This window comes from Pagrus pagrus (genome assembly GCF_965226575.1).
Source record: "Pagrus pagrus genome assembly, chromosome: 20".
Lineage (NCBI taxonomy): Eukaryota > Metazoa > Chordata > Actinopteri > Spariformes > Sparidae > Pagrus > Pagrus pagrus.
In genome coordinates this window covers 2,137,487-2,165,012 of record NC_140207.1, presented here as the reverse complement: position 1 = coordinate 2,165,012, position 27,526 = coordinate 2,137,487, and the positions used below count along the sequence as shown (strand labels likewise).

The window sequence follows — 27,526 nt, the reverse complement described above, 5'->3', positions numbered from 1 at the left end:
AACTGTCAAGTCTGGACTCTATGATCAAAATGGGGATTTGGATTTTGTTATCGATATTTTACTGTTATTAAGTCAATTCTTGATACATAAATGCAGATACTTCAAAACTAAACCCTGTCTGATGAACATGAAGAATGAGTTAAAAGTGCAAAGTAAATCTGTCGATTATGAAGATAAAACAGCTGTCAAAGTATTCTCTTTATTCACTCTGTACACATTCATTTGAGATGAGCCCTGCTTCCTTTAGTCTCTATCTTATCTATTTATTATAATGATTATTATTTACATTTTTTATTTGTTTTATTCATCTGCGTCCTTTTTACTCGTCTCTGAACGAGTTGTATTTCATTTCATACTCTGAACCTTTTCTGTCTCTCTTGCTCAAACAGAAACTGAGTTTGTGATATGATGGTTGAAAGTGTCTTTTTATGTCTACATTTGCCTTGTTGAATAAATATGTATAAAAATAAAAATAAAAACAAGGCAACGGGTCACTGTAGATACCTGGGTTGCCAGGTCAGAGCAGAGGTCAGGCGTTCAGTCAGTTCCACATACGATGCATCAGTCTGGAGCCCCCTAGTGGCCGCGGGGCCCTAAGCAGGGCCGGCTCTGGTTACGTCTCATCCTTCATCGATCATCTACATCTGACATCTCATCATCATTTCTTTGACACGTTTGAAATGTGTGTGTCTTTTAGGAAGTGTGTCTCACAAAGCTTCTGTCCTCTGCTGTGAGCCAATAAAGTTTTTAACTGTGATCTGACTCATGGTCACTTTGTCCACATGTGAAACAGAGATTTAACACAGAGACAGAGTTTAAAGCATTAATAAAAGACATTACCACCTGAATATGTTGAGTAATAGTTGTGGATGTTTTGTGTTCTGTGCAACATTTCCATCATATGAGGAGACTGTTTGGGAAGAGTGAAGCATTGTGTTACAAAAGTATAAAAATACTAAACAGATCAGTGAAATCCACATTTTCTTCCTTTTATGATCATCAGTTACAGCAACAAGTTTCCATCATTATTAACTCAAATCATCAGTTTTCACATTCAAAGTTCATCAATTTAAATGTTGATTTTAGATGATTTGTGTCACGTTATCGAACATAATAGTCCTACAACATTTACAACATCACACATATTTATTCTGTGGCAGTGTACACCAAGTACACAAAACAAGTAGGAGACTATTGTCATAGATCCTGACTGATTTTCTCCTTTTACACCCAGAAACATGTTGACATGGTCCAAGTCTCTGATATGAAATCAATCAAATGATTCGTGTTGAAACTATAAATACATGTCCATGTTGATCTGAAGTTCTCCTGAAAGTTCATTCATCCTTAAAGGCACCCTGTGGTGTTTGTGACCACTCGTAGTGCAGTGGGCCGATGTTTATACAAGTGGGCCGCGTGAGGAAGTAAATACATGTGTGCTGACTGACACTTTCTGGTGGTAACACACCAACAGATGCAGCGATGTGTCAGGAAACACAGTGAAGAAGACGACTGGCAGCAAGCAAACACGGATATTGTTGTGGAGACAGAATGAAGACTGAGGAACCAGAAAAAACATCAACATGTTTTGTATTTAAGAAACAAACAGGAGATAGAAATATTATTTTAATTTTATTTACAATGATTTTAAAATGCTGAATATTGGACCTGGTAATTAACCAGGCTGATGATTGGTCGACTTGGAGAATAATTTGCATCATTTACTTTAACTTGTACTTTTGATACTTGAGTACATTTAATATCAGATACTTTAGGACTTTTACTGTTCGTAAGGTTAACACTGTTTCTGCCTGCTTCTACAACACTGTCTGCAGCGATACTTGGTGTTGAGAAGATGTGAGTGAATAAAAGAATAAAGATCCAGGTTTCAGGTGGAGGAGGTGTCTGAGTGTGGAGCAGAAGGAGTGGAGGAGTGTCAGTGTGTCTGCAGAGACTGTGTAGAAGGACAGAGCAGCAGCAGAGCAGTCCAGATACACTGATGATACTCTGTCACATCCACAGGAACACAGGGACGATGCTGGACTGGACATTGTGTGTGACAGTGGAGCTGATCTCAGAGCAGTTCACACTGCAGCACTGACAGTCATCTCCACTTGTTGCGATTGGTCCGTCAGTCACTGCTGGATGAAGCTCTCCTCTCCACTCCACCTCCCAGTAACACGGCCCAGTCAGAGCCTCTCCACCCACCAGCTGATGGTGCTGCTTCAACCTCTCTGGATCATCAGGACACAGCTGATCCTCTCAACACCTCCACCTTTCTCATCACTCTGATTGAGATCACCTCCACCTGAAGAGAGAAGCAGAGAGACAGTAGAAGTGATGAATGAGTGTTGACAGAGACTCCCTCCATCAGCTGTCAGTCAGTGATATAAAGACCAGCAGGACTTCAGTCCTGTTCAGACCACAAGTGGAGCGGCTGTGTAGCGTAGCCAGCTTCCTTTCAGCTCTCATGTTAACGTGTTGGAGTGAAGCTCACAGACCTGCAGACACTTTGGACATCAAGTGTGTTTACTCTGCAGGTTTCACTGAAGGACACAGTGGAAATAAACTGCTGACAGTCCCTGAACGCATCATGACTGCAGAAACAGAGAGAGACTCACAGCTCACTTTAATGATGATTTACTGCTGTTAAAAACCAGAGTCTCACTCACATTTAAATATTTCATCTACTTTTGAAACATCACATGACAAATATGTAAATATGGAGTCTGTTATAAAAATATTTGGACAAATCAAATGACACATGGGCAGATATAAATATAACGTTAAAGGTCCTACACTGAACAGTAAAACATCAGCTGTGGTTTGTGGACTTCAGCAGAGGTTCTGGTCCGTATACAGACCACATGGTTACTAAATGTAATTTTTTTTTTTTTTGATCAAGATTTTATTTCATTACTCAAAAATTAGAAAAAACATAGTGAATAATACAGGGCACAAGGGAGTGTAATAGACAGACAATAGACAATACTCACAAACAAGACACTAAACAAAAAAAAAAAGGGGACAGAACCAGAGCAGATACACACAGTAAATACGATAACTATTATGAAAGAAGAAAAAATAAATAAATAAATAAATAAATAAAAGAATAAAATAGACGGATGAATGACAAAATAAGTAAGGATGATAATAAGAATAAATAATAAGGTAACCTTAACGTATTATACTGTAAGAGCGAAAAAAAGATAAAAGAATAGGGTAAATGGACAAATTACAAAAATTAAATAAAGAATAATAATGATGATAGCAATAGAAATACAATAAAAAAAATTCTGGTGCGGTAAGAATTTTTTTAAACAAAACTACTAGTAGTCATTAATACACTTTGAGTCATATTACCCGAACAAAAAAAAAACTAATAAAAAAGACAAGAGGAAAAAAAAAAAAAAAAGGGGGGGAATGTTGACCTCAGGGGTCATAATTTGTATGTTCAGTCCTGTTTGCATTTGTCTGTGTTGTTTTTCTCCCTCCCTGTCAAGAGGGGGTGCTGTGTTTGTTTGTGTCCCAAAACGTCCGTACAGGTGGAGGCTGCGGATTGGGCGAAAACTGGAAGACTGCTGATTGGTCGGATCCAGATGCTGGGACATTTAAAAGTGGAGTCTGGAGCAGACCTCCTCGCCTCTCTCTCTCTCTCTCTCTCTCTCTCTCGCAACCTTGGCTTGAGCATTCTGACTCCCGTTGTGATTGACATACAATTCGATGTTCGTGTTGTCGCAGAGATTTCATATCTCATTTGTACATATTGTAAATAGTATTAATATTATTATTCAGTCCAGTTTTTTAGTAGGGGTGAGTAGCCTTTTTCTTTGTTTCTCTGTTTTTTTTATTAGGGAGTGTCTTTTTGTTGACTTTTGTTTTGGTTAGGGAAGTGAGTTTTAAAACCCAGATCGTTTTGTTTGTTGTTTTAGGTAATGCTCACCCTGAAGACTATTTTTTGTTTGGGTAAATAAATTCCCATATTTTGGACTGCATCCTTGGTTTTTAGTGTTTATTCTTGGGAGTGGGAGAAAGAGAGTGAAGCCTTATGTTATATTCTGGTAGACCCTAGGCCGGGGCATAACAAAAATAATTACTCACATACACAAAAACGAAGACAACCACGGACAAAACAAACAGGACAGACAGGGCCTGTAGGGTTAGACAACCCTAAAATTTAGAGGGAGAGAGAAAAAAAAGATTAAAAAAAATAAATAAATAAATAAATAAATAAATAATTATCATAGCAGCTATGACGGGTTCATTTCCTGAATATGCTCGATGGCCTTAGACCAGGTCAGAAGGGAGTCGAATTTAGCACCATTGATTCTGGCGGTAGATCTTTCCAATAAACAAATATCAAAAAATAAATTAATCCAAAGTTTCCTTAGAGAGATAGCAGGTTCAAACCAGTTTTTAATAATAGACTTTTTAATTGCAGTTGAGGCTGCCATTAAGATTCGCTTCTCCTGAAAAGAGACATACACATTGGGGTTGTACCCCAGTAAGTAAAGAGCAGGACAGGTAGGAAGAGATTTACCAATAATTTTACTAACAATAGTGTTTACATATTCACATATCCAAAAAGAATTGATCAAGGGACAGTGCCAGAACATATTAAGGTAATCCCCTTTCACTGAATTCGGACAGTTGGGGCAAGCATCCTTATCTGTCAAATTCAATTTGAATCTGCGCTCAGGGGTAAAGTAAAATTTGTGAATGAACTTGAAATGAATTAACTGATGGGCTAAATTCTTTGATGATGAAAATAAATTAATCCATATTGTATGCCACTCACAAACCAGATCAAGAGATTGTAAAAAAATTTCCCAGCCATATAGAACAGGAAGAGGCTTAAAACCAGTTGAAGCAAGCTTGGTATAGATCTGAGAAACTAGTTTGGACTTTGAGGAGAACAGTGCTATTATTGGGTGAAAGCCAGGAGAGACATCCCAAGGAACCCCGTAAGTTTTTATGGCAGTGCGGAGTTGAAGGTAAAAGAACCATGAGGAACCTGGGATGGAAAAATAATTTTTAAGGTCTTGAAAGGATCGGAGGCCTTGGTCATCAAAGATGTCACCTAATACATTGATCCCCTGTTTAGACCACTCGTGACAAGTAAAGGGCATTGACCCGGTTAATAAAGCATTATTGTGCCAGATGGGAGAAGAGGAGTGAAATTTGCACGCAATAGATAAGTGCTTTTCAATGCAGTACCAGATAGATAATGTGTTAGATACGATAGAACCCATATGTGATTTAGCAGTTTTAAGTTTAACAAACGAAAAAGGTAAGTCCTGAATTCTGATTGGATATGTCAGAGCGTTTTCTATGGCACGCCAGGGTACTTATGAAGTGGGATCCAACCAGACTTTGAGGGCTCTAAGTTGAAAAGACCAAAAGTAATGTTTAAAGTTTGGTAAAGCAAGACCGCCAAGGGAGTTGGTGATGTCAGTTAGATACAAAAGAATGTCATCTGCATACAAAGAAATGTAATGAGATGTATTCATAATTTGGACAGGTATGATGACATTATTTTGTCTCAATGCTAGGGCTAATAATTCCAGCGAGAGAGCAAATAGAGCAGGAGATAGTGGGCAGCCCTGTCTGGTCCCACTTTTAAAGTAATTGGGGCTTCTAATAGAGAGAAGTGTGAATCGGAGAGAATAGGAAAATATAAAGAGTCTAAAAAAGACTCCATTTCTTGATGATCTTCTGGAGCTTCTGATGTATATAATTTAGAGTAGTAACGTGTAAAAACATGATTAATATCAGAGGGAAGTGTGCACAATTGACCAGCGTCATTTTTAATCCAATAATAGAGGCTGTATGTTCTGATTGTTTTAGTTTCAATGCCAGGAGCTTGCTTGGCCTTTCACAATATTCATTAGGGCCCGACCAATATGGATTTTTTGGGGCCGATGCCGATACCGATTATTAGGGGGGAAAAAATCCGATAACCGATTAATCGGCTGATTTTTTTTTTTTTTTAATAACGTTTTAAAATGTTATTAATTTAAGTAATATATCTACATATTTACTTATTTTTTTGAACAAATGGCTGCTTTTGAGCCTTTCAGACACTTCTACAAAGAATTAAAGGCAGAAAAATAATTTCAAATCCTTTTTATTGCTGAGTCAAGCAGCATATTAACATAATATGGCTAACACTACACCCCTGGCTATTTATTTTAACTGTAATAAAGATGATAAACTAATTCTTCTCTGCTTATTATTCAGACTGTAGTGGGTGTGAGTGTGAGTCTGATTTGTCAACCTCCCGCACTCACACACTCGTCATCCTCTTAAATAAATAGCCTAAATAAAAACTCACGTACATCATAACGTTTAAAAAAAAAAAAAAAAAATCAGGAACACTCGATAAACTGTAGGCTACTGCTCTTCACGCCGACAGGAAGACCGACTGATCATCTCAGTAATATACCACGGATTTATCATGAATCAAACTCGGACCAGAAAAGCGTTTTCAACTACTCGCCCCCTCCCTCCGTCCCCTCCGCCGGTCGGTGCCTCCACGTCTTAACTCACGTTACTCATTTTGCTCCGGTCTTATCTGGAGACATGCAGCTGCCTCAGTGAGAGAAGTAGCTAGTCGATTACGTAATGTAATGTGTACTGTTATGTTTATTCTACCGTTACTGGCACGGCTAATATGTGTAGCAAGGCTAATAGCAGATGGCTAATTCTAACTTTAGCTTGCACATTACATAGTGCTTAAACGTTAACTCGGCATGATCGAGACCAACACAGCGGGGAACATCGTGAAGTGGGTTGAATCTAAACTTGTTGACTTATTGTTTATTTCACAAACGTGTTTATTTACCGTTGAGGCGGACCTCCGTGCGTCCCTGCCGCTGCCTGCTCGAGATCAGTCACTGATCTGGAGCAGGTAGCGGAGTTTGTCATGAGGTTGGTGCGCCCTCTACAGGATAAATAGCCTAATGTCGGGGGATCTTTTCAAATGGCAGAACATTTTCAAAGTAAAACCAAGTTTTATTCCCTGCATTTTATTTCTGAAAATATCGACGACAATCGGCGAGTTTTGGCCGATTACCGATTAGTCTCAAATCGGCTCGCCGATAAATCGGTCGGGCCTTAATATTCATAGTATTTTTGTCTGGTTTTCAAATGAAGGAACTCAGCATGTGCAGTGGTAAGACACCTATGTTCCGACCTAGCTGAAGTTAGGAGCCTTTAAGTGGCTTCTGTAAAGTGGATTTTCTGCTGGGCTTCAAGTGATATCTGTTTTTCAAGATTTTCGAGGGTCTCCCTGCGTTTTTTGCTCAGGTGGGAAGAGAAAGAAGTACAAACCCCCCTGATATGACATTTAGTTACTTCCCAGAGTATATGTGGGTTGACCGAAGATTGTCCATTGAGATGGAGAAACTCTTTTAAACTTTTGGCGATATAAATTAAAAAAAAAACAACAACAACTTTAAAACATTACTAAATGTAATGATGGTCCTCTGAAATAAGAGCCAGTGATTTGCAGGCTTCAGTCAGACTGATCTGAGAGCTGTGACAAAGATGAACTGATCAGTTGTTCAGTGTTGAAATGAGAGAACAAACACTTTGGGATCAGATTTGATGCTCCGACAGTTTGATGAATGAGGACACTGTCTCTATACATCCTGTGATGCTGTCAGCTGTGATCCAGCTTTATTTCCTGTAGACATCAACACAACAACAACAGTCGTCTTCACATCACCTCAAACACACCATCACAACAAGCTCCTGGCTCGTCTGATTGGCTGACTGCTCTCTCTCTGTCTTTCTGTCCAATCATGAAGCCTGTCACCGTTCTCCTCTCACAGCTTCATTGAGGAAAGCAGGAAATATTACTTTACTTTGATACTGTGTTTAGTACAATACTGCTGAAACCAGCATGAACTGACTCCAACCCTCTACTGACCTCAGAGTCTCCAGTCTACAGTCTGGACTCTTCTTCAGATCACGCAGCAGCTTCATGTCTGAATCCTTCAGGTTGTTTCCATTCAGCTCCAGCTCTCTCAGATGGGAGGGGTTGGACTTCAGAGCTGAGGCCAGAGAAGCACAGCTGATCTCTGACAAACTGCAGCCCCACAAACTGAATAAAGAATAAATGATGGAGATAAAAATCAATTTATAATCCAATCAGATGTGTTCAGGTTTTAAATGTGTAGCTCAACATTACTGTGTCCTCATCAATGAGCTTTTCTCTAAAATGAGTAGAGTAACTTTGTCATTGTGTTATTGTGGATCATCATCAGCCTTCTACAGACATCATCCACATGTCAGCACAACATTCATACAGCTGTTCATGTCAACATAGATCAATAACATGCTGCTGATCTCAGTCAGGTCTGTTATTAGAGGAGAAAAAAATGATTTAAAAAATGCTTTGATCTGTGTGTGTTCTGTAGGATCAATATCAATGATCAGATATTATTTGTGTAAACACATTGAAATCAAAATATTTCTACTTCAGCTTCTAAACTTTATCAACAGTGAACTGACCTCAGAGTCTCCAGTCTACAGTTTGGACGCTGTAGAAAATCACACAGCAGCTTCACTCCTGAATCCTGCAGGTAGTTGTCACTCAGCTGCAGCTCTCTCAGATGGGAGGGGTTGGACTTCAGAGCTGAGGCCAGAGAAGCACAGCTGATCTCTGACAAACTGCAGTTCCACAATCTGAATAAAGAATGAATGATGGTGATTACAAATTCATTTATAATCCAATGTGTGTAAATCAAATGTTCGTTCAGAGGATCTTCTGTTAACAGATGAAATCAAACATTTGTTTACTTTGACTAACTGAACATTTTCTACATTTATTTTAATAAACAGAAGTCTGAAGACTAAATTTAGATCAAAAAACATGAAAATATGAACCGAAGAAGATTTAAAACTTTATGGATGTAATTAATGTATGGATGTAAACTCAAATGTTAATTAAACAAATCATATCTACAAGAGTAACAGTCAGTGAACTGACCTCAGACTCTCCAGTCTACAGTTTGGACTCTGTAGAAAATCACACAGCAGCTTCACTCCTGAATCCTGCAGCTTGTTGTCACTCAGCCACAAATATTTCAGATGGGAGGGGTTGGACTTCAGAGCTGAGGCCAGAGAAGCACAGCTGATCTCTGACAAACTGCAGTGACTTAATCTGAATAAAGAATAAATTATGTAAGTTTAGAAGACAATGTTCCTGCTTGAAAACATTCAGGGCCCTATTTAGACGGTCTAAAGCACAATGCCCTAGTGCATTTAGGGCGTGTTGAAGTCCATTTTGCTAGTTAAACGGCGGATAATCTGGGTGTAAAGTGAGGCGCTCAGCACAAAGGGTTATATTTAGACTCATGGTTGTGTTTTGGGCGCAACATAAATCAAACCAATCTGAGTGTCGTCTCCCATTCCCTTTAAGAGCCAGTTGCACCAGGGCCTGGCACATAGTAACCAGTGGCACTCGGCTTCAGTGAGGGTCAGGGATGTGTAAAATTTAGTCGCACTGTCTCAAATCTTGGTCGCAAAATGCGACCATTTGGTCGCAGTCTGGAGCCCTGTGATCCTGAACTAGCCAAAACTCAAAGAGATGCCCCTTTTTGTTTCCAAATGGGGAAAAAAACGTTAAATATCTGTTGGTTCATGCCAATTTTACACGCCAGAAACCCACACAGCCGATACAAAAGAGGCTATTAAGCCCTTTACCCAACGGGAACTACTGTTGTGGGAGCTGCGCACAGAGCAACAACACTATCTCACACTGTTGATAATATGCTCTGTGCTTTTAGAATAGCTGCCTATCGACTGGTGCTGAAAATTAGCACATGTGCTAAACACACCCAAGCAAAGCATCTGGTCTGTCCGCTGGAGCAGTCTCAATGTATTTGTGGTGTCCATATCAAATAAACAAACATACATACATACATAAATACATACTTATAAAACCTATAGCTTTTCTCATCCTCACACAAACAAATCATTTTCCATCAACAGTGTCATTACGTGCGCCTTCACGCATGTTGTGTACACACTCCGTTGTCCATGTGGATTAATGTACGTGGGTAAAACCACTAGGAAGTTGAAGCAACGCATAAGTGAACATAAAAGCTCCATACGTAGAAATGACCGCGATGATCCCGTTGCTGTACACTTTAATGAAGATATTCTCAGTGAGTATTTTTACAGACATAGCAACTGTTTATAGTGTGTATATAGATATTTTTTACTCATATATTCCTTCACTTTATGGTTGTCGTATGTCTCAAAATATTTCTATGAAGCAAAGATATAGATATATGTGTATGTATGTATATATATGTATGTGTATGTATGTATATATATATACACACCAATCAGCCACAACATTAAAACCACTGACAGGTGACGTGAATAACATTAATCATCTCATCACAATGCGATGTTCTGCTGGGAAAACTTGGGTGCTGGCATTCATATGAATGCCACTTGACACACACCACCCATCCAAACACTGTTGTGGACCAAGTACACCACCTCATCACAACAACACTACCCGATGGCAGTGGCCCCCCAGCAGGACATTGTGCCCTGACACACCACAAACACTGCTCAGGAACAGCTCGAGGAACACAATAAAGGGCCAAAGGTGTTGACCAGGACTCCAAATTCCCCAGATCCCAATCTGATTGAGCATCTGTAAGACGTGCTGGAGCAGGTCTGATCCATGGAGGGCCCACCCCCCAACATACAGGACCCAGAGGATCCACTATAAAACGCCCTGGTGCCAGACACCACAGGACACCCTCAGAGGTCTTAAGTCCATGTCTTGACAGGTCAGAGCTGTTTTGGCTGCACAAGGGGAACCTTCACAATATTAGGCAGGTGGTTATAATGTTATGCCTGATCGGTGTATGTTTGCCTAAGTCTATGTCCTTTTCATTCGTCTAGGGACAGGCTCTAGAAGATGAACTGAACCTAAGAAATTCCTATTGTTTTGTGTGAATTTTATTGTGAAATGTACCTTTTTGAAATATTAGACCATGCTTTCTGGTGGTCATTTTGGGGAAATGTGAACAAAAGACATCTACAATATTTCTTTCAGGAATAGTTGAGTCATATCAATCAAAGCATCATCAGTTTAAACTATACAGTCAGTTTAAGATTCATAATTTTTTTTTAGAAAATAAGATAATGAATATATTTTTATTGTCCAATAGATAATAAAGATCAAGTTTTTTTATTTTATGAAACAAAAGGAAACAAATATAGTATAGTATAATATCAGCCTTATGTCTGCAGTTTAGTGTTACCACAACTTTCACATCATATTAATCTGAGCAATAAGTAAGAAATGATGGTGGAAATTTAACAATTCTTGGATGTATGAATAAGGTTCATTTGTTTTATAAACTTTTCAGATCTACAATAATAAGAGAGTTAGTGAACTGACCTCAGACTCTTCAGTCTACAGTGTGGACTCTGCAGAAAATCACACAGCAGCTTCACTCCTGAATCCTGCAGCTCGTTGTAGCTCAACTTCAGCTGTCTCAGATGGGAGGGGTTGGACTTCAGAGCTGAGGCCAGAGAAGCACAGCTGATCTCTGACAAACTACAGCCCTCCAATCTGAATAAAGTATAAATGATGTAAGTTTAGAAGACAATGTTCCTGCTTGAAATCATTCAGTGTTTAATAATCTGTTCAGAGCTGAAGAAGGTTCAGAATGTAGAAGTTTAGAAAATGGAAACTCCAAACACCTGAACCCAACAGGATGCAGGTTCAACACTGTCAAATACACAAAGTGTCAAAACAAGTATATGGTTACTCAAGGTGCCTAAATGTGTCCAGTTCATCACTGAGGAAGTCAGTGGTAGAGTTTATGATTTGAATTTTTAGATATTAAAAAAGCTGGTGTGCACATTTTTATTATGGAAAATTATGGAAATTTGACTGAAAATAACATTTGAAACTGAAAGTTCAAGTTTTGATCTTGAATCATAATGACATCAAAACATTTTCAAAATAAAAATAAGTGTAGGAAAATTTCAATTTAAATATAATTTTGATGTAATTCTGATATTCTTTTGAATAAATCATTTATTTTTAATTTTCACTCATTTATAATTTCATATTTGAGGTCTTATTTATTTCAGTTGCAAATGTTTTTTTCACTTTCAGATCCTATTTTCTCAAGTTTCCTGATCTGGCGTGGGGGGCGTGGCATCAACTGAGAGGGGCATGGGATTGTGAGTGACATTATAATAGAGAAGGCTCAGGGCCTTCCCCAATTATGTTGCCTTCAGGAAATGTGGGTAGAGAGGGTTGAGAAATATGACTCAACACTTTCTATACAAAGTATTCTCCTGATAGTAGTGAATTAAGTGATGCTCCGGACAAAGTTACATTTAACAAGCTGTTTTAGAACCACTCTTGGCATTATCAATATATAAGAGCAGTAAAATATGCCAGATTTTGAAGTTTGACAGCCATGCTTTAAAAAATTATGTTTCCCATTTGCACATAAGACTGTGAACGCAGCGGAGTATCACGGATTACAGTAGGCTCATTTGAGATGAGCCAGTCCTGCGCAGAATCTATCAGTGGTGATCAGCGACAATGCATGCCGGTTAGATTTGTGTCCGACTTGATCCCGACTTGCTCTGACGTCACGCACACATGGGCAATGGGTAATCTTACGGGATCGAGGCGGCTGAAGTTTAGGGAGCCAGGCGCTGCAGGTGCTCTCCACCAATGGCCAACGCCTGGCTGTCGCCTGATCTAACAGCTTATTGGTTTAGATGTTGACTCAACTACAGTGCTGTGAAAAAGTATTTGCCCCCTTACAGACTTCTTTTGTTTTTGCTTTTTTGTCACACTTACATGTTTCAGATCATCAAACAAATTTTAATATCAGACAAAGATAACCTGAGAAAATACAAAAAGCAGTTTTTAAATGATGATTTCATTTATTAAGGGAAAAAAGCTATCCAAACCAACCTGGCCCTATGTGAAAAAGTAATTGCCCCCCCTTGTTAAATCATAAATGAACTGTGATTAACCACATTTGTTGGAAAGCTGAGTTAAATTTCACTAGCTCCACCCAGGCCTGATTACTGCCAGACCTGTAGAATCAAGAAATCACTTAAATAGAACCTGTCTGACAACATGAAGTAAGCTAAAAGATCTCAAAAAGCAACATATCATGCCTTGTCATTTCCAAAGAAATTCAAAAGAAATTAAAAAGACACGCTCACTTGGAATGGAGGTAGCAGTAATTTTGAGTTCAACGCCAGACTCCGTCATGCTGGCGGCTGCTCTGTCTGTTATGTACTGATATCGCGAGACAGCTGTCCACCTCGGCGAGAAATATTGTCAAGATTTAATAACGTGAGATATAGTGCCGCAAGATAACATCACACCCATAGATATTAACAGGATAAATTACCAAATGGGAGCACAGCGAGTGAAAGGCTTAAAAACAGGGAAAGCCTCTTGTGAAAACTGACACGGATCAACTTTAAATGGCAATGGCTGATGAAACGCTAAAACTAAACTGCCTGGACCAATGGCACAACTCTGTCGTTCACTCACTAAGTCACAGACAAATGTGTTTGTAGGGCTGGCTCCAGGCCAAAAGGGCTTTCATTCATATTAATGACAACCTCATGTTGTGCAGCCAAACACTCTCACAGAAACTGACTCAAGATCACAAAATTTCCAGACATAAAAAATGTCAGGAATTGGCATTAAGATACTCAGTGTGGATCAGCATCATATGCCTTATGTCTGCAGTTTAGTGTCACCAGAAACATTCACATCAATCTGAGCACAGAAGTAAAATATTGTAGTGGAAATTTAACACTTAATGGACATATGAACCTGAACTAAGTTCAACTGTTAAATAAACATTTCAGATCTACAACAGTAACAGAGAAAGAATGAACTGACCTCAGAGTCTCCAGTCTACAGTTTGGACTCTGCAGAAAATCACACAGCAGCTTCACTCCTGAATCCTGCAGGTTGTTGTTACTCAGATCCAGCAGCCTCAGATGGGAGGGGTTAGACTTGAGAGCTGAGGCCAGAGAAGTACAGCTGATCTCTGACAAACTGCAGTCATTCAATCTGAATAAAGAATAAATGATGTAAGTTTAGAAAACAATATTCCTGTTTGAAATCTTTCAATGATTAATAGACTGAATCAGTAGCCCCATTCACATTGCCCTTTCAGTGCAGGGATCCTGCGTCCATCTGATGGTGGTGGTGAGAAAACAGCATCCCTCCCCGCGAGTAAGAGAGACAGAAATGGTCCTGTTAACTGATGGCGATTATGTAATTATGTAATTAAGAGCTAAAAACGTAACTTTGTCACTTTCCAGGATGCATGGTGGGTCAGGATCTCAATTACAACACATGATTACTGCATCCATATGATTATACACAGTCAGCGGGTACATGTTTAGGTTAAAAGGAGGACACAGGGGGAAACACGTTGAAAAAAACACACGGACGTCATCATCATGACGTGTACCGTCAGGCCTCTTTTGGATCCGCAGCACTGGCTTCCTGTGTGAATTGCACACCGAAAAGCTGCTTAGCTCTGTGTGAACAAAAAATGGCAGAGAATTGGCGAACCGCTGCTGCAGCAATAATGCAACGTCTCTGTGTGAAAAGGGCTACTGTGATATGCTAACAACAACAGTCACTTCCTGGCAAACAGGACGTAGACACCTGAACACAACAAGATGGAAGTTGAAATCTGTAGATGTCAGCAAACAACTATTAGTTATGTAAAGATATAGTGGAGTTACGGTGTCCTGAACACAGAATGACGTCACACTCTCAGTGTGTCTGTTGTGATCTGAGCTGTGTGCATGTTAGTGCATGTGAGTGCCTCCCTGTCGCCTCATTTTGGATCCCACTGCTTATCTTGCTAAGATTGGCCCTAGTCTGCCTCTGATTATCTCACCCTGATATTCTTACCCTAACCCAAACCAGTCTCACTCCTCATGTCTGAACCAACAAAGGCAACAGCAGTAGGATCCATAATAACGCCTCTCTGTCGTCCCTGGTACTTTGTTAACATGGTGGCAGGGACACAAACTTTATCATATTACAGCTAAACAGTGAAAATATATTTCTAAGAGAACTAGGAACTTGATTCATATTTGGTCAACACTGCCTCAACACTGACAAACTACAGTCCCTCAATTTGTATAAAGAATAAATGATGTAGATGAAAATTAATTTATAATTCAATCAGATGTGTTCAGGTTTTAAATGTGTAGCTCAAAGTAACATTGTGTTATTGTGGATCATCATCAGCCTTCTACAGACATCATCCACATGTCAGCACAACATTCATTCAGCTGTTCATGTCAACACAGATCAATAACATGCTGCTGATCTCAGTCAGGTCTGGAACTAGAGTATCATGATTAAATAAGATGTGTAGGGCTGTATAGCCTGTGTAATTAAAGGAGAGGTCCACATTCACTCAAGTCTGTATGAAATAAAAAAAGCCCTTAAAAGTAAAGTTGGTGATTTAGGTAATTTGTTAGAAGTTTAAAAGTGAGTTGTGTAAGTTAAAATACATCTTAAAAAATTAGAAACATTTGATTAGTTTGCAATGAAACATATTTTGTGTTGCCATCTACTGATCAGCAGTAATTCACAGTCAACAAAATTCTTCAGCCTTGGAGACAATTAGTCTGTAAGTAATGTGTATAAATGATTATCAAATACATTTTTAAAGGAATGTCAGGTAACATTTTACAGCACAGTACACAAAAATGTGACAAGTTACTACTACGAGTGAGCAATGAATCAAACAACCTGATAATCAATGAACTGGTAAGAAATCTTTTTTCTTTTTTTTGAGGGTCGTTTTGGTTTCAGAACAAACTGAACTGTCTACTGTAGCACTTGATCAACGACTATTACTTCGACTAAACATAAGAAAGAAACCTGAAAGAAATGTCCTTTGTTTTGTGGATTTTGTGTGTTTTTATGAGTATTTAAATATATGCATGAGAACGAGCTCGACCCTCCCTACACACTCAAAACTCCTCAACACTCACTGAACAGACAGTGACTGATGTCAGTTTGATGTTTCACTTCACTTGTTGGGGAACTCAGAAAGTAACTTAGCATTAAGTAATTAGTACGAATGAATCATCACTAGTGTTTGTCCTCTAAGCAGCTGGTTCATCAGGAACGACTCATGAAGAAAGTGGTCAGTATGTTGATTCATGGATATTTATGAACTAATCATGACATCATTTTTTATTAATATAGTATCTCCCAGTCTGTTCTTCAGAAACTCATCATTATCTATTAAATATAGTAGTAACTACTCTCATTTTGTGTAAACGTTGTAAAGTGTTACTGAATGTCATTTTATAAACTTTTCTACTGTTTTGGTCAAACTATGAGTATAATACTGATAATGTTTGTCAAATGATGAAGTCAAAACAGTTTGAAACATTCTGTTCTGATCAACATTTGCTATTTACATCAGTGGTCCAGCTGATCTACAGTAGATGGATAAATACCACCACAGGTAAGAGGAAAAAATATATTTTATACCATGGTCTGGGTGATAACTGGATTCTGATTGGCTGCAGGCTGTCCATAAACTTTAGATATACCAACACCTCTGGAAGTACTCGAGTAGTTCCAGTGAAACTGTTCTAAATTAATGATCCTGTTTCTAAAATGAGTGGGACTGGCATCAGCTGGATGCTAACACTTAAAAGTTAGAAATGAACTGAATGAAAAAAAAAATCAAATAAATAAAAACACTGAAAAGAGTCCTTCAGTGCAGCCTCCTCTGAACACCACAGGATGGAGCCATTTAGATTCACAGAAAATGTCTCAAAGAACTGACATTTCTTCAGATTCACGCTGCTGCTAATCTTCAGAGTTAATTAACTAAACTGTTTAAGTCTCAGTGAAGGGTTTGAATTGAATATATGGAAAAACAAGACAATGAACTGACCTCAGACTTTCTAGAGCACAGTTTTGACTCTCCAGTCCAACAGACAGGAGCTTCACTCCTGAATCCTTCAGGCTGTTTAAACTCAGGTTCTGCTGTCTCAGATGGGAGGGGTTGGACTTCAGAGCTGAGGCCACAACTTCACAGTGAGTCTCTGAGAGTCCACAGTCGGAAAGTCTGTCATGACACAGATATTACAAAAATGTTATTATGAAAGAGGACACTTTATATTTACTTCATGCATTTGATGTCAAAACAGTTTGAAACGTTCTGTTCTGATTGACATTTGCTATTTACATCAGTGGTTCAGCAAACCTTCATCTTATCCGTGATTGACATGAAACAGTTATTCTCATCACTCTCTAAAACCTGCAGACTTTAAATCTTTGTCTTATTTTAATCTTGCAGATTAAGGAAGAGAAAATGTAGTTACATTTGGGTTTCCATGATGTCCACAGTGTCAGTGTGATCTTATCCTATGTCTTTTGCCAAAAAGTTAGATTAGTTTATGCCCAACACAGTGTTAGCATGAGGCTGACAGTGCCAAAATTAACATCGTCGCACGTCTTGTGTCGAGCATGTGGGCTCCACAAATCACGGTGCTGAATGATCGTGCACCTCCCGAATTCAACATGGATGAGTTTGAAGGGTGAAAAAACATCTTAGAAATTTACATTTACATGATTAATATTTTGCCAGTTAATACAGATGTGATTCAGAACAGTTGACTTCTATAAAGACTTTTATGATTTACACTTTTATGGTGTTGCCATTGGAGATTTTGATTCATACACCTACTGTTTTTTCAGATGCTATTGTACATTGCAGTCCTGACCATTCACACTTCTTTATTCTTCACGTTTCATCTAGTTGTTTGTTCAGAATAAATAAAGCCGATTATGATTCTACACAACAAAAATACATAAAAATTAAAACTAAATAAGAGTCAATTCAGACAGAAACCTCATGTCATGTATAAAAGGTAAAGTAGAAGCTTTAATTTGAGCTGGAACTTTTTGGTCCATTTGCTCACTGTGAAATGTCTCTAAACCGACATAATGAGAACAATAACTGCATGAAAGAAATTCTCAAGGACTTTAGAAACATCACATGAAAAATGATACAGATCTTATTTTAAACTCTTCAGTATAGTGGTTAAAAAACCTCTTTCATTAGTTTCACCAGGGTTTCTTCTATCAGCCAAAGAAAGATTAATAGAAGAAAAACTGTCAAATTTAATGATAATTAGAAATAAATGGAATAACTGAGTTCAACAACCTGACAGCTATAAACACATCCAACTGAAACATCTACATTGTTGCACTCATGGTTAGTGAAACATTTTTTAAATAATCACAATTGCATTTAAAACTGTAAGCACTATTTCAAAATAAATTATTTCATAGTTTGTATATCTGAAGAATTAAACTGCTAATCTACACTGATTTATAATGTTGATAATCACATCTGGACTCACTCAGCCTTCCTGCAGTTCCTCACAGCTGGAATCAGTCTCAGTCGTCCCTCCTTTGATGTGTTGTACTTCTTCAGGTCCAACTCATCCAGAACCTCCTCTGACATCTGCAGCATGTAGGCCAGAGCTGAGCAGTGGATCACAGAGAGTTCCTTCTCTGATCTGTTCTCTGACTTCAGGAACTCTTGGATCTCCTGATGAACTGAGTGGTCGTTCATCTCCATCAGACAATGGAAGATGTTGATGCTTCTGTCAGGAGAGACATCATCTCTGTTCATCTCCTTCAGGTTGTTGATGGCTCTCTGGACGATTTCTGGACTGTTGTCTGTCTGACCCAGCAGACCTCCTAAGAGACTCTGGTTGGACTTCAGAGAGAGGCCATGAAGGAAGCGAACAAACAGGTCCAGGTGGCCATTTTTACTTTCAAGGGATTTCTCCATGGCGCTCCTCAGGAAGTCATCCAGGGATGGGTAACAGGTCTCCACGCCATCAACACCTCTACCAAAAATCTTAGAAATCTTCTCAAAAACAGACTTTGGTTTTGAGTCTCTGAGTTTGAAGTCTTTTAGGAAAGCCTCCAGGACCTTTGTGTTCCTGTTGGTGTAACAGTGGAACATGTAGACTGCAGCCAGAAACTCCTGAACGCTCAGATGAACAAAGCAGTAGACTGTTTTCTGGAAGATCACACTCTCTCTTCTGAAGATCTTTGTACAAACTCCTGAGAACACTGAGGCCTCTGTGACATTAAGACCACACCGCTCCAGGTCTTCTTGGTAGAACATGATGTTTCCTGTCTCCAGATGTTCAAACGCCAGCCTCCCCAGCTTCAGAAGAACTTCCCTGTCAGCCTCCGTCAGCTTCTGTGGACTCGTCTCACGTCCCTCATCGTACTTCTGCTTCTTCCTCTTTGTCTGAACCAGCAGGAAGCGTGAGTACATGTCAGTCAGGGTCTTGGGCAGCTCTCCTCTCTGGTCTGTAGTCAACATGTGGTCCAGAACTGTAGCAGTGATCCAGCAGAAGACTGGGATCAGACACATGATGTGGAGGCTCCTGGAGGTCTTGATGTGTGAGATGATTCTGCTGGACAGATCTTCATCACTGAACCTCCTCCTGAAGTAGTCCTCCCTCTGGACGCCGGTGAAGCCTCGTACTTCTGTTACCCTGTCAACACGTGAAGGAGGGATCTGATTGGCTGCTGCAGGTCGGGAAGTTATCCAGACGAGAGCTGAGGGAAGCAGCTTCCCCTCGATGAGGTTTGTCAGCAGCACGCTGACTGATGACTCCTGTGTGACATCAGACACGACCTCATGGTTCTTGAAATCCAGTGAAAGTCTGCTTTCATCCAGGCCGTCAAAGATGAACAGAAGTTTACAGACAGCGAGCTTCTCTGCTGTCACCTTCTGTAATGTTGGATGGAAAACATGGAGCAGCCTGAGAAGACTGTACTGCTCATCTCTGATCAGGTTCAGCTCCCTGAACGAGAGCAGAACCAGCAGACTGACATCTTGGTTTTCGGAGCCCTCTGCCCAGTCCAGAGTGAACTTCTGCACTGAGAAGGTTTTTCCAACTCCAGCGACGCCGTTGGTCAGAACCACTCTGATGCGTCTCTGTTGGTCAGGTGAGGCTTTAAAGATGTCGCTGCACTTGATTGGAGTGTCATGGAGGGCCTCCATCTTGGAAGCTGTCTCTAGCTGTCTCACCTCATGTTGGGTATTAACCTCTTCACTCTGTCCCTCTGTGATGTAGAGCTCAGTGTAGATCCTGTTGAGGAGGGTTCCACTTCCTGTTTCATCACTTCCTGTTTCATCACTTCCTTCAGTCACACGTTCACATCTCCTCCTCAGACGGATCTTATGTTCATCTAAAGCCTCCTGCAGAACACTATCAGCTGAAAGAGAAGAAAATATTCTGGGATTAAATTGAGAGCAAGAATCTTGATTAAATCAAAAAGTTCCTGTTTTCAGACATGAAGACATCAGCAGACAGATGTACAGTCTTACTTTGTACAGTGTTGGTCTGACTGACTAACACTGGACAGCAGGACAGCTGCTCCTCCACAGAAACACTTCCCTCTGTCTTTCTGAAGAGATAAAGGAAAATCAACCTGATTAGAAATCACAGATCAGTCTGACAAAAGAGAAGACAGACTGTAAACATAAGTATGTCTTCTCCAAGGTCTGAATCTGGACTGAACTCCCAATCACTAACAGTTTGTTTTTGTCCGAGTCACAGTGGAGCAGTTTGCATCATTTGATTTTTTTCAAACTTATTTTAATGGGAAATTTTATTACTCAAACAAAAAGGACCACAAAACATGACCTCATTAGCAGCTATTAAAAACTTAAACCATACTGGACAAAGTACATGGCCACGCTTAGTCCAATATACCCTCCTCTTTTTTCAACAACTGTATTTGATAAAAAAGGTTTGATGAAGATAAAAACAATGTCAGAGTGAAGATTTTGGGACAGTTTCCATGAGATACTTCCAGCCCTCATCAATGGAGCCTTTTCCTTTGCAAAGATAGAGAAGAAATCCTCACTTGTCATTAAAGCAGAACATAAATCCCTCATTTGTGTAATTTATCTATCTGTAAAATACTTGGTGCTCCTCATTCCTGACATTCAGTGAAAGTTGTGATTCTTGTCTTTTTAACAGATCATTTGATCATCTGCAGTAAAGACATTGGGACGACTTCTGCTCGTTTTCATTCATCAGTAATTCTTCCATCGCAGCAAACACGTTGCATCAGCCATCAAACTCCTGAAGGTTTAACTGAGCAAACTAAACACTTTAAAGACTAAATTTCTCTAACAGACAAACAATGAATGAACTTGAAGTATCTCACTAGCCAACAATATTTAGGCTACACCCCATGATGCAACACTCCGGTGTATTCAAAAAGAATATCTGATGTTGACACATAACTGTCCCCTCCCTACGTATAATACAAATCACAAAGTTTTAAAATGTTAGTATCAGTTCTCTTACTGTGTGTCTGAGGGTCCAGGTTCAGTACTGAAGTCTGGAGGAAAACGTTTGGACCAGTCGCTCTTCATAGACAGACAGCTGGAGACTGAAGACTCTTCTCTCCATCTGTGGTACTGACTTCTGGAAACACCAACATGTTTGTATTTATTTCATGTGAATCACTGTTAAATTATCAATACATAAATTGCTGATACTGACAGTTTGGTGATTAAAAACATGGCAGTCTTCTTACTGTGTGTCTGAGGGTCCAGGTTCAGTACTGAAGTCTGGAGGAAAACGTTTGGACCAGTCACTCTTCATAGACAGACAGCTGGAGACTGGAGACTCTGCTCTGTCCTCCTCTTCCTCCACACAATCACTCATCTTCTGCACTTCAGAAAGCACTGAGGTAAATATGTAGCACATGGAAGGAGAACAACATGAAGACAAGGAGGACAAACAGGTGAAACAAGATGCAGAGGAGGAGGGTGTAAAATGGAGACGGTGAAGCCTGCAGACTCATCACCCAATGTGATGCTAAACAAAAGTGACACTTACAAAGATCAGCCATGTCTCTGTCTAATTAAAGGGACGTCCCTCAGTATGATGTCCTGCTCTGTCCACTCAAAGTCTCCACTTCCTGCCTGCAGACGTTATTTCTTTATTGTTGTCATGTACCTGGATCACTGCTCAGGTTTTTAGTGAGGTCACTTTATGACAATAATAGTTTTGTCTACTTTAAATTTGTTGAATAGTCGTACAATAAATAACAGCTTTTAATACGTTTTTAATTACAAACAAGTTTTATAACAAATAAAATCTAATAAAATGATTGTTCTGGAATCTTTCACTTGAAATTTCTACAGAAAACATTTTGTGTCTTTGCAACTGGGTTTCATCTTTTAAATGTCAGAGGTTAAATGTCTAAAAGAATCTAGTTCTTAGTGTTAAGTTATAACTAAATATGTTAATACTGAAACAGCAATCTGGATCCTTCTGACCAACAGGACAGTACAGGATCTACTTTGGTACAACACAATATCTTCAGTGAGCGAACAGTGAAGTCCAAGTCCATAAAACAGACTTTAATCGAGGCTTCATTAGTAGAGGTGATCTCTAATCACCTCATGGTTTGATTACGATGATAAAATGATAATCGAGGCATCTTTTTTTTCATACAGGATTTATTTTTTTCTCACTGTGTGACTACTGAAGCAAAGTATCTGTAATGATCCATACTGAATTAATTCCAATATCTTTAAATAATAAAACAAATGGAAGAGATGTGGCAAGTCGATTGGAAGGTTACATTTGTGAGCAAATACCTCAGTTTTGAACCAACAGGAAAAGAGTGTGTGTCTGTAGCAGCACACATGTAGTGAATTAATACAGCTTCAGCATATTCTGAATCACTAACATAAAAAAATAAACCAACATCCTGTTATGTGCAATGAACAATATAATTGTTCAGACAAAAAACCCCAAAACATTTTGCTTTAACCAAAATCACAAACAGCTTTCATTCAAAAATACATTAGTCTGCACCAGCAGCTCTCAAACAAAAATAAAGAAATGAACAACATCTGAGCATAAAATCCCTCAGACCAAAACACAAACAAAACATTTTGACAACACTTTTAATGCAGAGGGTGACGGTCTGATTTCGCGCCGTGTCACTTTATGTGCGTCTGTCCGGGCGCTGCACTTCCGCGTTCCGCCTTTTGCGTTCCGTCAACATGACGTAATCAGTTAACGTTCAGAAAATCGATTTTTGACATTTGAGAATCGATTCAGAGTCGCATTGCGATGCACATAAGAAGCGATTTGTTTTCACCTACCCCTACTTATTAGTGAAAAGGTGTTACTGTTTTTACTGTTAAACTACTTTACACACACACACACACACACACACACACACACACACACACACACACACACACACACACACAAACGGTAAAAAAACATCCAGCTCCTGGTCAGTTTTCTTTCAATCTGAGCTTGTTGTCTCTTGTTAAAGAGAATAAAACTCACCCCGCCTCAGACGTCTTTTCCTCCTGCTGCTGCTCTGTTGACTCAAAATGGAGTCTGAACACTTTCACTTTCATGTCCCCCCCCTCAGTGTTGGTCCTCCTCTCGTCATTTACTGGAAATCATTGTGGACTTTTTTCTGTTAAGGTTTTCCCATGATGACCTCCCTCTGCTGGAACAGCTCAAACTAACACAGATAAACCAAACACAGCAAACTGAGTTAAGATCACTGTCAGACAAACTTCCTCTAGTCGGCTGAGTTTACCTCCTTGAACAATGTTTGTGGTTGTAGATGAGCTGAAGAAGTATTTGGTAACGTTCAGCTCTTCAACGTGAGCTTTGTCCTGGAACAGCTTCTTCACAGACATGTTGCTGCTGCAGTCGTCTTTGTAACACCACAACAACTTTGTCACTTTCCTGATCAACTCTTTCCATAAAAACACACATCTTCACAAACTCATCTGGAAGATGGAAGCTACGTTTCAGGACATCTCTTCACGTTTTCACTCAGATAACTTAACTAAATAAACTCAACAATATGTGGAGAAAAGAAACATTCACATATTTTTTAAAATTATTTTTAATAAAGAGAAAAACACAACCGTCCACCTTCTGAGTTCAAGTTTATCTCTTATACAGAACTGAGGCGACCGCCGGTGGCGATGGAGCCTGACGCAGTCTACAGCTAGCTAGCTAGCTAGCAGCAGCCGCAGCCGTTGACGTCTTTTTCTACATGTTGAATTAAAAACAGACGTTTTGTCGCTAAACGTTCATCACCTGGTCAGCACTGCGTTACTTCACATTACCTTGTTCTTGTCTTGTTGCTTCCTCAACCTTCTTCTTGTCCTTTTCTCAACGCCTGACGGTTTGATTCTTTGACACATCTTCGCCTCCAACTCGTACAGACGTTGACGCTCTGGCCCCGCCCACCGGCCACGTTACGTACGTACGTCACCGTCACGGTCATTGTTGCCAGGTTTGGATGAGACAAACACGATGAGCCTGTCAACAACAAGCAGGCTCCGGTGATGAGGTGAAGATAATACGGAGGAGATACATTTCAGTCCCTCTCCCTCCTCAGGTGAAAGAGCTGAACTGCAACATCTTCAATGAGATTTATCAAACAAACCGATTCTTGAGACTGAGGTTTAACTTTGATGTGAATAACTGTGGTTTGAAAGTTTGGATCATATGTTGTTTCACTGTGAATCAGTCCAACTGTTCTGGACTGACATGCAGGGCTGGCTACAGTCCAAGAGGACTGAACCGTCACCACTGACACACAAAACTGTCAAGTCTGGACTCTATGATCAAAATGGGAATTTGGATTTTGTTATCGATATTTTACTGTTATTAAGTCAATTCTTGATACATAAATGCAGATACTTCAAAACTAAACCCTGTCTGATAAACATGAAGAATGAGTTAAAAGTGCAAAGTAAATCTGCCGATTATGAAGATAAAACAGCTGTCAAAGTATTCTCTTTATTCACTCTGTACACATTAATGTGAGATGAGCCCTGCTTCCTCTCTATCTTATTTATTATAATGATTATTATTTACATTTTTTATTTGTTTTATTCATCTGCGTCCTTTTTACTCGTCTCTGAACGAGTTGTATTTCATTTCATACACTCTGAACCTTTTCTGTCTCTCTTGCTCAAACAGAAACTGAGTTTGTGATATGATGGTTGAAAGTGTCTTTTTATGTCTACATTTGCCTTGTTGAATAAATATATATAAAAATAAAAAAATATAAACAAGGCTATGGGTCACTGTAGATACCTGGGTTGCCAGAGCTCAAAATGACAGTCCAGCTGCTTTTATTTGACACAAACTGATTTTTCATGTGGATTTAGCAAAGTGAGACTTGGCCTGCTCAAGTTTTATTAAAAGTCAGAACAAACCCAGAGAACAGTCCAGTCACTTTTATTTCTATAGAGACAAATGATAACAGAAGTTTTCTCAGGGCTCTTTTCATACAGAGCAGGTCTGAACTGGACTCTTTATAACATTAACAAAGACTCAGTAGTTCATAAAAACAGCGGCAACACTTTACACTTGATTTCAATTCTCATGTAGCTGCATGTAGTGATCACGGCTCCATACTGATCATTTCAACTGGGACTTTAACTTTGTTGTTGTTGTGAAGGGAAAAAGCCTGAAGAAGCACTCAACATAAACAGACGTGAACATAAAATACATCAAAATATAATAAAAATATGTCAAACAAACACTAAAACCAGCACAAGCTCACCAAAACAATCTGTATCAAAAGACGGAAAAAATCATTTTAAATCAAGTTCAATTAAATTATAATGACACTTGAGATGTTTGTAAAATGACGTCAGTCAGAAAGAAAGTACTGACGTCACCAGTTCAGTTCTCACTGCACACAGAACCTGGATCCATTCACACAAACCAGTCTGGGTCCAAACAGTGGAAATGGTGACATCTGCTGGCAGAAAGCAGCTCCAGCAGGACCACCAGAACATGAACGGTGCTGATGACGTCAGCTTCAACAATGACGTGTGTGAGAAAAAGCTCCACAGGTTGACGTCATGTGTCTGTGTTGATCATGTGATGTGAAAACCAGCAGGGTCTCACATAAAACTCTGATAAACTCAGTCAAACACAGGATTTGTTGGTTTTCTGTCAACATCAAGATAGTTTTATATTTCTGTGTACTTCTAATTGTTTTACAGACATGATTAATGAATATAAAGTGTAGAATCAGCATGTTAAACACATCTTTTTAATATCAAACATTATAGAAAGATGAAATATGAAGCTGCTGACTTTGCACCAAAATCCAGACACAAGTCAGTCCAGAAGATTCAGTAAAGCCTCGATTGAATCAGACTGTGTTCAGATTTGATCCACTTCATTTATTATAAAATGACAAACAGCTGATATTAGTGGTAATAAGCAGAAGTTCACTCTGCAACATCAACTTCTACTGTTCATCAGAAACATGTGGAAATTAACTGCATTACTCCATCGATCCACAGGGTGGAGCTGCAACAGGAAGCAGAACACAAAGATCCAGTTAAATGTGTTAATCTGCAGTTATGTTGTCATAAAGAGAGCTGATCTGGAGACAGTGAGGGATGTAACTAAGTACATTTACTCAACAACTTTAGATGTTTACAGTTTTGAGGTATTTGTACTTTACTTGAGTATTTCTTTTTACTCCACTACTTTGATTTAATAACTTTAGTTACTTTGCAGATTACATGCTGCATCAGAGCCAAAGAGGAAGCTGCATGTTATCTGATAAACTGCCACCAGTGATGTCACTCAGTGGCTAAGTTGCATTGTGGGTAATGTAGGCACCAGGTTTTGAAAAGGAAGAAGAATGTGTGGAATAAAAAAGGTGATATCTCTGGTTCTGCCGGGTCGATTTGGATCATTTGTCTTTTAAACTGTCCATAATGAGTCCAGCAGTGTCATTACCCACAATGCCACTTTCCAGTTCCTCCCATTTACAAATCACATCTAACTGATTTAAGTGCAATTTGTCAATTTCCTTTTTAAGGTTCTTTTTTCTCTTCAACATGTAATTATGAGCCAAATATCAGACTGATGCAATAAAACAACTGTTTATGTGCCACTTTGTGTTTGATTGTAATTCTTGGTGAAATCATCGTCCATAGAAAAAGCTTCAGCTCTCAGTGACACAATAGATCTGGAAGATGAGTCTGATGAACTGGTACATTTGTCTGTTTTATGGCCTCATGCAGAACTTAATATCACATGTGCTGATCTTTACATTAACTTCAGATTTGTGTGCGTGAGGACGAGCAGCAAAGGATTTCCTCCACATTTCTAGATTCAGTCCTGAATTGTAAGTTCACTTCTCATTGTTCATATTACACCAGGTTGTGCTGTCCCTCAATCTGTCATCACTTATGTCCATATATTTTACAGGTTCGATGTTTCCACCAAACATTTGTGATATAAAATGGCCCCATACAGCTCGTCTGTCCTGATCCAAGTCTCCAGATTCCTGCTCTTTCCTGCTGATTTCTTCTGATGGAAAATGACAATATTTAGCAAAATATTCCTGAAAACAAAA

At 39.2% G+C, this 27,526-nt stretch overlaps 1 protein-coding gene across 6 annotated transcripts; it reads right to left on the bottom strand.

Annotated features, from left to right (window-relative positions):
* Positions 1 to 968: 968 nt before the first annotated feature.
* LOC311249182 (NACHT, LRR and PYD domains-containing protein 3-like) lies at positions 969 to 24,873 on the bottom strand. 6 transcript variants are annotated; one of them, XM_084340019.1, is made up of 13 exons: positions 24,255 to 24,873; positions 21,674 to 21,824; positions 21,442 to 21,561; positions 20,451 to 20,530; positions 18,454 to 20,338; positions 16,980 to 17,153; positions 13,931 to 14,104; positions 11,435 to 11,608; positions 8,996 to 9,169; positions 8,518 to 8,691; positions 7,934 to 8,107; positions 7,741 to 7,835; positions 969 to 2,308 (listed from the first exon to the last, which is right to left on the bottom strand). In XM_084340019.1, the coding sequence occupies exons 2-13, from the start codon at positions 21,802 to 21,804 to the stop codon at positions 2,226 to 2,228; spliced, it is 3,438 nt and encodes a 1,145-aa protein (XP_084196145.1). In that variant the 5' UTR covers positions 21,805 to 21,824; positions 24,255 to 24,873; the 3' UTR covers positions 969 to 2,225. The 6 variants fall into 6 exon arrangements, with proteins under 6 accessions (XP_084196145.1, XP_084196146.1, XP_084196147.1 ...); XM_084340020.1 differs by lacking the exon at positions 24,255 to 24,873 and adding an exon at positions 23,452 to 23,956; XM_084340021.1 differs by lacking the exon at positions 24,255 to 24,873 and adding an exon at positions 23,452 to 23,470 and having other exon boundaries at positions 21,674 to 21,807.
* Positions 24,874 to 27,526: the final 2,653 nt, after the last annotated feature.